At 48.2% G+C, this 13,547-nt stretch overlaps 1 protein-coding gene across 8 annotated transcripts in view; it reads right to left on the reverse strand.

Annotated features, from left to right (window-relative positions):
- TMCO3 (transmembrane and coiled-coil domains 3) overlaps nt 1-13,547 on the reverse strand; it is a 55,132-nt gene that overhangs the window by 5,174 nt on the left and 36,411 nt on the right. For all 8 annotated transcript variants that reach the window (XM_074387398.1, XM_074387400.1, XM_074387403.1 and 5 more), the window contains 2 exons: nt 7,358-7,553; nt 1,437-1,587 (listed from right to left, as the gene is read on the reverse strand). In XM_074387398.1, coding sequence (XP_074243499.1) covers nt 1,437-1,587; nt 7,358-7,553 — 347 coding nt within the window. The remainder of the gene's footprint in view (nt 1-1,436; nt 1,588-7,357; nt 7,554-13,547) is intronic.

Consider the following 13,547-nt stretch of genomic DNA (forward strand, 5'->3'; position numbering starts at 1 on the left):
GTGAGCAGGCCTTGGGCCGTGGCTGGCCGAACCCTGGTCTAGTGGGAAGAGCCACGCTGCCACGTGCTGTCCATGAGACCCCGACCTTGCTCCATGGCACCTTCTGGGTCATCCTTCGGCACAGAAGCCCTTCCTCACTCCGGGCCTGGAGACTGCCCTTCCCCTTTCACCCCCTTCAATGCAGCCTCAGTCAGAAGCACAGCCTGGGCCTCACCCAGCAGGCAGGAGCCTCAGAGCTGGAGCCCGAGAGTGATGCCCGCCAGCCTGCTGCTGGCTGTGGCAGACCTGCGGCGGAGTCTCTGCAGCTGCGCAGGGCAAGCAGCCCACACACATCTGCTGGAGCTGGGAGCTCCACCCCCGTTTCTGCCACCCAGAAGTGGACGTCAGGTCCCACGCACAGAGGCAAAGGTGCCGTCCGAAGTGGGCAGATGCTGTCTATGTGCCGGCTGGACTACAGAACAAAAATAAGGTCCTGGCCGAGTTAGAGACAAAAGAGGCTATGAGCAGACTTCTCAGATGGAGGAAAATTAGCTTGAATTCCCTGATATACTTAGTACAAAAAACTAGGGCAAAAACACGTAGAATTATTATGCGAATGCAAAGGGTTCGGTTCTCAATATAAAACAACCCTCGTTTGGAGATAATTAAAATAAATATATCTGTGTAAACAACATGTTTATGAAATTTTAGATTTTTAACAAGAGCAGCTCTCAAACATGCACGTGTAATGAAGCCGTGGCTGACCAGACACCGGGCCACACACCACAGCCAGCGCGGCCTGGGGAAACGGGAAAAATCAGGTCTGACCCACTGTATTAGCTTTCGTCTAAAATAAGTGAAAGGAAGGTCAGGAAATATACACATCGTGGAACATCAGCAACCATAACAGAATGAAATCACATCCTCTGCAGCAACACAGATGCAGCTGGAGGCCATTCTCCTGAGTGAATTAACACAAGAACAGAACACCAGATGCCACGTGTTCTCACTTAAAAGTGGGCGCCAAACGCCGAGTATACGTGGACAAAGACAGGAACCAGAGACACTGGGGCCTGTGTGAGGTGGAGGGTGGGAGGAGGAGGGTGAGATTAAAAAACGACCTTGAGTACTATGCTCGTCACCTGGGCGACAAAATAATCTGTACACCAACCCCCTGCGACACTCATTACCCATGTTACAAACCTACACAACCCCTGAATCTAAAGGAAAAGTTGACAGAAGAAATAGTAAAATAAAATAAGATTTCTCTGCGGACTCTAACAAGTGGAAAATAGCTTCTGGCTACTAGCAATCTAAACTGAAATATTCTGAAAACACTTAATTTTTAAGATGACCGTTTTTGCTATATAAAATATGAATATATATGCACATCAACCTATTACAGAACCACTCTGCATGTGTTTAACAAACACAATTATGTAAAGAAGGAAGATTACCTATTGAGGCGAAGAAAATGATGGCCAGAAAGTCACGGATGGGTTCAATGGAGGCGGCGATCTCCTCGGTGACCACGGGGCCCTGAGAGGAGACCAGCGCTCCGGCCAGGAAACAGCCCAGCTCCATGGAGACGTCCAGCAGCTCCGTGACCTGAGAGAGGGAGGACTGAGCTTTACACGAGACCCCACAGTTCACCAGGGTCACCCCGTCCCAAGGACACCCCGAGACTCAGCAGAGCCACCACGACGAAACGCAGAAGCTGTGCAAATGGAGCATGCCTCTGGGCCTGGGGCTCTGCTGCATGGTGACACGTGGTGGCTGCGATGAGTTGAATTCACCTTACTGGGTGAATAAAATTATTTAAAAATATTTGAAACAAATACCCATATAGATTGCTGTGAATTTTTAAAATGAGAATACTTTCCAATTGTTTTAAATATTTGTGATATATTTTCTTTACCTTGAATCAGAACAGCCTGGTGGTGGTTTTAGAAACTCATTCTCACTACCAGTCTCAAAGCAGGACAGCAACAACAGGCAACAAGCAAGCGCTCTGGGAGGGTGTGAAGCCAGAGAGAAGCGCTGGTGCGTCCGCAGCGGCTGACGTGAACACCTAGATACACGGGCCGGAGCAGAGTGCCCGCTGGCCAGCAAGGACATGGGAGCCTCAGCAGCTCCGTGAAACGCAGGCGCAGGACGGCCTCTGTGAGGCATGGCTCATACCGGCCAACCTGAAAGATGCTTTTTATTTTGAGAAACTAAAACTGTAGAAGATAGCAGCATCAGACGAAAAGAAAAGCAAGTTGTAAAGAACTGTGATTTATAACAGCACCAAAAACCACATCCTGAGGATTAAACCCAAAAGACCTGCACCTGACATTGCAAAACACGGCAAGACCCACGAAAGACCGAGAGAACAGTGTCGAGGGCTCAGCACTGCGGAGCGGCGGATTCTCTCACCTGGCCGACAGACACACACACAGGAACGCCAACCGACCTGTGTGTGTGGGAAACTGACCGGCTGAATTTAAAAACTCAGGTGGAATTTGGAAAGAGTACGGATAGAGCCAAGATGACCCTGGCACAGAACAAAGCTGGGCCCAAACACAACCAGAGGTCAAGCTTCCGTGCAGCTGAGGGCAGGTAGGCAGAGTCAGAGAAGCATGTGCTCACACACGCATGCACACGTACCACAGGTACACACATACCAGAACACACAAACACCACACACACACCAGAACACACAAACACCACACACACGCATGCACACGTACCACAGGTACACACACCACACCAGAACAAACACCACACACGCATGCACACGTACCACAGGTACACACACACCAGGACAAACACCACACACACACCAGAACACACAAACACCACACACATGCATGCACACGTACCACAGGTACACACACCACACCAGAACAAACACCACACACGCATGCACACGTACCACAGGTACACACACACCAGGACAAACACCACACACACACCAGAACACACAAACACCACACACATGCATGCACACGTACCACAGGTACACACACACCAGAACACACAAACACCACACACACACCAGAACAAACACCACACACACGCATGCACACGTACCACAGGTACAGACACACCAGAACACACAAACACCACACACGCATGCACACGTACCACAGGTACACACACACCAGAACAAACACCACACACTTGCATGCCACAAAGCACACACTTATGCATGCACAAATGCCGCACACATGCATGCAGACGTACACACATCACATAAAGCATACTGCATACACATACACATGCCACAAAGCACATACATGCAGACACATACACCACACACAAGGTACACACATGCAAATGTACACACGTCACAAAGCACACATGTACACATGCCAAAAAGCACACATACATGCAGACATGTGCACAGCATACACAAAGCACATACCTGCATGCAGACATACATCACATAAAGAATACCAAACACATGCACATGCCACAAAGCAAACACATGCAGACACGTACACACACAAAGCACACACATGCATGCAGACATACACACATCACGTAAAGCATACCGCACACATGTACACATGCCACAAAGCACACATACATGCACACATACACACACCAGAAAGCACACACGTACATATGCCATGCACAACACACACAGCACACACAAAGCACATGCATGCACACCACACATGTATACATGCCATGAAACAGACATGTGCATATACACATACTGCACACATGCCACACATGTACATGACACAAAGCACACGGTACCCCACACAGAGCACAGGCATGCACACATGCACACATGCCATAAAGCACACATGTGCATACCTCATACACAAAGAACACACATGTACTCCACAAGTACACGTCTCACACACACACACACAGAGTGATGCTATAGAATGGGGGTCTATATCACTAACAGAGTGATGCTATAGAACAGGAGGTCTTTTCAACGCATGGCATTCAGAAAGGCATGTAAATCAAAGAATCCTGATCCACTTCCTCTCTTCCAACACAGCAAAGCTCATCTCTGGATGGACTGCAAAGCCGATGAGGAAAGCACAGCAGAAGCTCACTGACAGCAGTAAAGAGCACCTTCGTGACCCGGGGGCAGGTGGGTCTTTCACAGAGAACACAGAGACAGCCACATCGAAAACAATCCATAACTAGATGACACTGACATTCAGAACTTCTGTTCATCAAAAGACACCGTTAAGAGTGAAAAGGCAAGTCACAAACTGTGAGACCTGACATGGAACGTTTGTCAGCCACAAAGGGATGGAGTGCTGGTGTGTACTGCGACAGCAGCCAGGCCCGGAGGACGCGACGCTGAGTGGAAGCCAGGCACGGACGCCCCCACGTGACGTGGTCAGCAGCAGCAGCCCGCAGGGCCGGGAAGTGGATCCATGGCCACCTGCACAGGGCCACCAGGGGACTGGGGGGGAACTGAAAGCTATGGGGATTCCTTTGGGGAGGTGGATGTAATCGGACAGAGGTGATGGTGGCAGAGCATTCTGAATACTGACTTTCAAATGATTAAAACGGTGAATTTTATGTGAATTTCACCTCAATTAAAAAAAGTCAAATATCTGCCGGCATATATATATCCCACAATGAGTAAGAAAATCCTCACTCTACAGAAGAACAACCCAGAGGCTTTAATAGGCACACCGCAAGGGACACACCCAGATGCCACTGAGCCTCTGAAAGGGCGGGAGGGACCAGCCTTCAGGAAGTGAACGCTGGAGTCCCTGTCACAGCCCTGAGACGCTCTACACCTGAAGCAAGTGCGGGGAGGCTGAGGAGCACCGTGCACTCATGGCACGGGGGGAGGACGGGCTCTGCACCCGGGGCAAGTGCCGGGAGGCCGAGGGGCGGGGGCGGGGAGGCTGAGTGCGTCCTGCCTTGCACGCTCACGGCAGGACGGGCTGCTGTGACAACTTTGGGGAAACCTACGTCATGACTAGGGCTGAGCTCCTGTTTACGGTGATCCCTGCAACCCCACCTCCACAGGTACCGTACTAGGCTCCTCCGCAGTGAAAGCACCTTCCAAAATCACCAGAATGGACAGCAGCTCTATTCCTAACAGCTCTAAATGGAAACAAATGCTCGGAATGACAGTGTAAGGAACACACTGTGGCATCTGGGCACATGTGGAAAGCCCAGCTCCCCACTGGCTGGCGTGCAGCAGCAGGTGCGAGGCGAATGCTGCCCAGTGAGCGAGAAAACCCGGGAGCCCGTGAGTCACTGAACGAAGAAGATACTGGGAGGGAAACACGGAAGTTGTCGAGATAAGACAATTTCGCTGTGAGTTACTTTCAAAAGGAAAAATACTCTGGAATGGATAAAGCAATGTAAAAATTTAAGTAAGTCAAACTCTTGCAAGAGTTAAGATCACTGTGACCAGAACCAAATCACAGTTTTCCCCCAAGTTTACAAATACTAGAAGGCAATTAAATCATGTCTTAAGAAATATTTTTATTAATTTACTTTTTCAAATGGAAACTTTTTTTTTTTTTTTTTTTTTTTTTTTTTTTTTTTTTTTTTTCTGAAAAAGAGCCTTGCTCCATCACCCAGGCTGGAATGCAGTGGCACAGTCTCAGTTCACTATAACCTCTGCCTCCCAGTTTCAAGCAATTCTCTTGCCTCAGCCTCCCGAATAGCTAGGATTACAAGTGTGCGCCACCACGCCTGGCTAATTTTTGTACTTTTAGTAGAGATGGGGTTTCACCATGTTGGCCAGGCTGGTCTCAAACTCCTGACCTCGGATGGTCCACCAGCCTCCACCTCCCACAGTGCTGGTATTACAGGTGTGAGCCACTGTGCCTGGAGGAAACTTTTTATTTTGAGATAACTAAGTACTGACCTGCAGTTTTAAGAACTAATAAGAAGTCCTCGTTCCCCTCCAGCTTCCCCAGTGGTAACATCCTGCCACATTACAAACAAGGCCCCACTCAGGTGCTGACGTGGATACAGCAAAGACACTGAATGCCACCTGCAGCCCCTCCCCAGACCACCCTTCCTCAGTTCCTGGGAACCACGAGCCTTTCTCAACTTCTGAATCTTCTCACCTCACAAATGTGACATAAAAAGCACCATACACTCCCACCACCAGCTTGGAGGACACCATCTTAGCCCAAACCCTGGGCCTGGCCCACTCTGAAGTCATTGAAACTTTGCCAGATGGCACAGAGCAACTGAGAAACTTTGCTGAGTTCTATTTATAAAGATTTAATTTAAATTAAAAAAAAAAAAACCCACACAGTATGCAGTTTTCGGGGGTGGCTTTCTCACTCCACACAGTTCTTGGGAGGTGTGTGCCAGTGGTTTTACTGCTGGGTGGCCTTCAGCGGTGTGGACATAGCTCAGTTTGTTGAACACTTATTTATCCACTGAAGTACCTTTGGACTGTTTTTGGCTAACACGAATAAAGCTGCTAGAAACACCTGTGAGCAGGCTACTGCGTGAACACGGCTTTGAGTCTCCGGGATAAATGGCTGGAGTGCACCTGCCAGGCTGAACGCTGACGGCGCCCTGCACGCTGCTAGGGCACTGGTGACGGCACACAGGCGCGCTGCCTGTCAGGACTACTGAGGCTCTCCGTGGGGGTCCGCGAGCATTTCCCGCCCCTCTCTCATGGAAAGCTTGTGGCCTCAGTGAGCCCACTGTCCAAAATGAACTTTTATTTTTTTAACCTTTCACATGCAGCAGTAGTTAGTTAATTAGCATGTGAGCAACAAACAGAATTAAAAATTGTCTTTCCAAACTTAAATCTTGTATTCCAGGTGCAAAGCTATTTAAAAATGTAAGTCAGAGTAGCACAGTTTGACACTGGTGCTTATGGAGCTTTTTATGATCACAGAATTCTGTTTTTTTTTGTTTTGATATGGCATCTTGCTCTGCCGGCCAGGCCCCCCGCAGCCTTGACCTCCTGGGCTCAAGCAATCCTCCCGGTTCAGTCTCTCAAGTAGCTGCTACCACAGGTGCGCACTACCACGCCTGGCTAATTTTTATATTTTTTGTAATGAAGGAGTTCTCACTATGTTGTCCTGGCTGTTCTCAAGGTTCTGAGCTCAAGCGATTCTCCTACCTCGGCCGCCCCAAATGCTAGGGTTACAGGCCTGAGTCACTATACAGATTTGTTTTTAATGAAGTACGCACAGGCAGTATTTTAGCAAAATGCTTAAGAGTATGAGTCAGACCAGTTAAACAGGTTGAGCTCACTGTATTATATACTGATGGGTAGTATAATAAACTGTATAAAGTAAATGCTAGTAAATGTTTCAAATATTTTAACCATAATTAAAATGGAAAGCTAAAGAATGGATCACAAGATTTCAGTGAAACAGACTGTATCAGATTACATAAATAAAAAACACAGTTTGAGAATTACCGTTAACATTAAGAAGATAAAGGCCGATATTCCCAAGATCAGGATCTCTTTGTTCCCCTTGCTTTCCACGTGCAGCTTCCGGTAATATGGTCCGATGAGATACTTCTTTATAACAAGACATAAAAGAAAAACTGCTGCTAGTGAAAAAAGAATCTGGCCAATCAAAACCAGTATTCGCAGAACTTCCATGACAATGCTAGGAAAGAAAGAAAAAGAGAAGTGATCTCACTTTCGAAAAATAGTTCTCTAAAACTCAATAAAATAATCTTTCAGTTTTTCCTTAACATGCTACAAAATAAATTAACTGAAGCATACCCATCTTTATTTTCAAATAAAAAAACCCCCTATGAATCATACTCATCTCAGAAATTAAGTTATGTGACCCTAAGGTAGAGGCTGGATTGGTTTGCAATCAATACCTCGGTGCAAATACGTATTCTAGGATGTGAAAATTCTCGACTGGTGGCGTTCCTATCTCGGCCGATGCCTGATAATAAAGTTCTTCGTCAGGCTTCACTGCACGTGAGTGTCCGTCAGGCAGTGGCACTCCCACCACACCTGATGTGTGAACTCCAGTGAGCATCAGCAAGGCTCTCACGAGCCAGCTCTGAAGTCTGTGATCAGACAGAGCGATTCTTGACTATGTTCTTCTTAGAATACACTACCCAGATCTCAGAACAGATCACCAGGAAAGACACCACTATCCAGTCTTCACAAACCTATATTTTACTCCAGTCTTCCACCTCTCAGGCCACAGTCCTGGTGAAAGTTTCCTCTACGGAACAAACCTATGATTCCCAAGGGTGTCAGCCTCTGCAGTCCGGCTTAAAGCAGAAGCGCTGGAAATGCACATCTCACACCGCCACGATTCCTTGGGGGGAATGAGAGCAGAGCTGGCTTGAAGCAGAGAGGAATGGAATGAAGGGATCAACAGCAGCCACAGAAGCAAATGTGATGGAGGGTCATTCAGAGCTCACTGCAGGACCCACGCCTGTGACCCCGGAGGGAGGGAAGGAGGGAGCGTTCTCCAGAGCTCACCGCAGGACCCATGTCTGCAGTCTCGTCTCAGAGGGAGGCCCCTTTCTGCAGCTCTGGAAGGCAGGGATGGACTCCCAGCCAAGCAGGCCAGGACTGCCGCGTTTGACTGCACCCCCACACTGCCCAGCCCACATCTGCCCTTGAGCCCCACACTGTGGTCCCAGTCCGGGCTGCCACCCCTTCCCCCGCAGCTCCAGTGGCCTCCTCCTCACCCACCTGCCCTCCACACAGAAGGCCGAACAGCTCATCATGAACATCAACCAGCTCCTGGACACTGGGATGGAACCCAGGCTTCTGTGCCCTGCTGTGCCCTTCCACTGCCCCAGCCCAGCAAGCAGCCCACCCACATGGGCCACAGAGCCCCTTGGCTGGGAGGTCCCCAACCCAGACTCTTCTCCCAACAGACTCAGCTGTGTTCCTCAAATTCTAGCCGTGTCACCAAGGTCGAGCCTGGGCCAGCCTGGAGGCTCACTGCTGCCGGCTCATCACCCTGTTTGAATCATTTGCAGGGTGGTTTCCTGCCATGGACGTCTTGTCTGCCATTCATTTATTCATTATTCATTCATTACGTCTCCAAAACACAACAGCAGCTCCCCAAGTGGGTAATGTCCTCTGCTGAGCTCACCCCTGCAGCCTGAGCCCCTAGAGCAGTGTGTGGCACCTATTACGGCAGCCTGGTAAGAACTGTACAATCCCCACTGCTACATCACAATGAGAACGGGGCAGAGACCAGGTGAGCTGCTCCAGGCCATGCGCCCAGTGCAGAGCTGGGGACGACCCCAGTACCTGGCTCCAGGGCTGGGCCCCTAACGGCTACACAAACTCCTGCAGCCACCATCCCCAGGGCCTGAATTTAGCTTTTTTTTTTTTTGAGACGGAGTTTCGCTCGTTACCCAGGCTGGAGTGCAATGGCGCGATCTCAGCTCACCGCAACCTCCGCCTCCTGGGTTCAGGCAATTCTCCTGCCTCAGCCTCCTGAGTAGCTGGGATTATAGGCACGTGCCACCATGCCCAGCTAATTTTTTGTATTTTTAGTAGAGACGGGGTTTCACCATGTTGACCAGGATGGTCTCGATCTCTTGACCTTGTGATCCACCCGCCTCGGCCTCCCAGAGTGCTGGGATTACAGGCTTGAGCCATCGCGCCCAGCCTGGATTTAGCATTAAATCCCAGAAGACTCCCACAGTGTCCATTAAATGCAGCGATGTGGACAAAATATCCAAAGGCTCAGAGCGACACCAAACAGAAGCCACAGCGTGCTCAACTCTGACCTCTTTGGAAGACAACCACTCAGCACTCCTGCTCGCCTATGCCACCTGCAGGTCCACACGTGTGTGCTGCTCTTGATCTGCACAGATGGGCACAGCATGTCCATGGCTGTTCTGCCAGCCCCTCTTAGTGTGTTTGGAGAAGCTTCCCAACAGCACACGCCTGACCCGCTGACAGGTGAGGAAGGGCTCCTTCACTCAGCCAGATGCAAGGGCTGTTCCGGTTCTCACACGGACTCCACGCCATCCTGGTTCCTGTGTACCGCGGTGACCGAGGAGCCTGTGGGTCTACTGACGGTGGCAGTGGGTGCTAAGGGAGCCAGGCACCTACCATTATGACAGGTGCTGTCTGGTGGGCTGCCAGAAGGTTGTTCCAATTCCCATCCCAACGATGACCCCCAAGGCCCCCCGCTTCTCAACGTGGGTACCACCCAACTTCTAAGGGTGCCCAGTCTGATGGGCAGGCAGAGCCATGACTCTTCTTTGGTGTGGGGGTAGGTGTTTTCCACTTTACTCAAGTCTGTAGCAGCTGCTTTTGCTGCTGACCTGTTTTCAACTGAGTTTTTAATATTTTTTATTAATGTATAAGAGACCTTTATAAAACAAGAAACATAACCCTGTCATTAATATGTGCATGAACATGTTTTTCCAGTTCTTTATTACAGCTTCTGTGCTTTGTTCTTTACCTGTGAAAGATTTTGAGAGGAGTTTGTTCTTTCCTCTAGGAATGATCAAGGTTAATTCTGAATAAAACTTATGAGGAAGCAGATTCTATTATGTTACAACTAATTTTATTTGATATTTTAAATATAAATTTTCCCTGGTTATTAAAATTGAAAAGCTTTCCTAAATTATAGAAAAGTGTATATAGTAGAAAAAAATTACAAATCTACTAGTCTACTAATAGAAAATCATTAACACCTTGTTATATATATATTTCTAATCTATCTATTCATGTTCTATGTCTAATTAAAATATTGTGTATATTTTTACAGCTTTGACATATGATTCATTTAGCATACACTTACCCATTTAAGGTATACAATTCAACGGTTTCCAGCACATTCACAAAGTCACACAACTATTACCACAATCCATGTCAGAATATTTTCATCACCCGACAAAGAAACCCTGTACCCATCAGCACTCACTGCCTATCTCCCCCAACCTCCCCAGCCTCTGCCAACCAGTAACTCCTTCCACCTCCACGGACTGGCCTAGTCTGGATGTTTGTGTGAACGGAATCACAGTGTGGCCTTTGTGTCTGGTTCTTTCACAATTGTGTGTTTTCAAGGTTTGTTCATGCTACAGGATGAATCAATGTTTATTCCCTATTACAGCTGGATAATATTCATTTGCTGGGATACAGTATGTTTTATGTATCTACTTGTTATCTAATTGACATTTGAGTTCTTACTCCTTTTTTTTTTTTTTTTTGGGACACAGTTTCGCTCTTGTTACCCAGGCTGGAGTGCAATGGCGCAATCTCGGCTCACCGCAACCTCCGCCTCCTGGGTTCAAGCAATTCTCCTGCCTCAGCCTCCTGAGTGCCACCATGCCCAGCTAACTTTTGTATTTTTTTTTTTTAGTAGAGATGGGGTTTCACCATGTTGACCAGGATGGTCTCAATCTCTTGACCTCGTGATCCACCTGTCTCGGCCTCCCAAAGTGCTGGGATTACAAGTGTGAGCTGCCGCACCCAACCTCTTAATCCTTTTTAACTATGTGAATAACGCTGCTTGAACATTCATGTACAAGTTTTTCATTGTGGTGTAATACTCATAAAATGTACCACGTTAATCATTTTTGAGCGTGTGACTCTGTGGCATCACGTGCATTCACACCATTGAACCCCCATCACCACTGTGTACTGGTCTCTATGTGGATATGTATTTTTGTTTCTTGCAGGTAAATACCGAGGAATGAACAGTTGGGTCACCCCTTGTTATCTACCTGCGAGAAGCATGCCTGGCTAATTTTTTTTTGTATTTTTAGCAGAGACGGGGTTTCACCATGTTGGCCAGGCTGGTCTCGAACTCCTGACTTTGTGATCTGCCCGTTCTGGCCTCCCAAAGTGCTGGGAGCCACCGCGCCCAGCCTCAGGCCTCTTAAACAGAAGTCAAGTCATCTCCAGCTAGCATACAACTCTTCTGTCATCCATTTTTTTTCACTTATGTTGAACATTGTAGCCAGAAGGAATAAGAGCTGATTTTAATTTTGAGGTTAGGACTAAAAGTATGACTTTTCTGATATTTAAAGACATCTGGATTGAAGGAAAATAGCAAACATAAGGACCTTAGCGAATAAACTTGAATCGCTGCTTCCGCCAGCGGCTGCAGTGGGTGCCCTGCCTGGTTTTCTCTTTCAGTCTTCCCATGGCCCACCAGGTAGGCACTGTTCCCACGTCCTCCCCAGTTTACAGAAAGCTGCCAAGGCTTGCACGGCCAGAGCGCGGCCAAGCTGGAGCTCTAGCCTGGGCTGAGACACTGGAAAACTCAGGTAAAAAGCCGCTCCTTCCCCCTCTTTTCCTGCCTGCCTGGCTGAGCTACCAACAGCAGAGAAGATTTAAGATCTGGCAAAAGTTAAAACATCTAAAAACTTCTTCCACCCCACCGTCTGCCATGAGGAAGCGCTCGTCAGCCGCTCGGGAAGGGGCAGGGCTGGGGCCTGGCCGGAAGCAGAACGCCCTGGCCGGGCCTCACACTGCTGTCCACGGGGGAGCTGCTGGTTTAAAGCCTCCTAATAAAACAAAGACCATCCAAGATACAGCACAAAGTGGATCACCATATTAAGAATCTGGAAAATCACAACTTGAAGAAGACAAGCACTGGACTTCATATCAAGACGAACCAATGCTGGAATTATATGACAAGGATGCTAAAGCAGCCGTGATCAAAACACTTCAAAAAGCCACAAACACTGTAAACAAACAAAAAATAGCCTCAGCAAAGAAACGAATGTTACATAAAAGAAGGAAGTGGAAATTGTACAACAAAAAAATACAGTCATAATAAAGAATCTCTGGGGATGGGTAGGTGACAGAGTGGACATTAGAGAGGTAGGATCAGTGACCGGGACAGAGACAGAATTCACCTGCCTGAACAGAGAGGAACGAACCGGGGCCATCAAGGCCTCAGAGACCCACAGGATCATAACAAAAGAGCAGATTTCAAAGTTTCTGCAATCCCAGGGGGAGAGAGCAAGGAGACCGAAAACGATGTGAGGAAACAATGGCTGAAAAGCTCCTGTGAGGCAAGAGACATTAACCTACAGAAAAGCAAAGCCGAGTGAATCCACACAGAACAAACCCAAAGGAGTCTGCTCCAGGATGCACAGGAATAGACGTTCTGAAAACTAAAGACAGGAAAAACCCTGAAAGCTGCCAGAGAGAAACCCCTCGCACTCCTCAGAGAGAGGCACAAGTGTAAATGGAGTGAGTTCCGTACGCGGAACACGGAAGCCAGGAGAAGGGGCGCGTGCTTCCCGGGCACTGGGAGAGGAGAGCCACCACGTGGAAACCCACATCCTGTGGCGCGCCCCGGGCATGACGTGGGGACAAAGGCATTTCCAGATGAAGAAAAACAGAATTTGTGGCCAGCTGGTTAACTATGAAAGAATGACCAAAAAAGTTCTCTACACGGAGAGGAAATGATCACAGAAGATAGCTTGGAACAGCACCAGGAAAGAAGACCATCAGAATGGGCAAAAAGAGGCATGAGCAGAATGGAGCTCCCTTTTCCTCCTGAGTTAAAAACATTCTATTTGACGTCTGAAGTAAAAATTATGACACCATCTGATGTGGAATTCAATAAGAGTAGAGAAAAGACAACAATTAGAAAGTCATACGTCACTCCACATGGGGATACATTCTGAGAAACGCATCG

This window comes from Saimiri boliviensis, chromosome 16 (assembly GCF_048565385.1).
Source record: "Saimiri boliviensis isolate mSaiBol1 chromosome 16, mSaiBol1.pri, whole genome shotgun sequence".
In the NCBI taxonomy this organism is placed as follows: Eukaryota; Metazoa; Chordata; class Mammalia; order Primates; family Cebidae; genus Saimiri; species Saimiri boliviensis.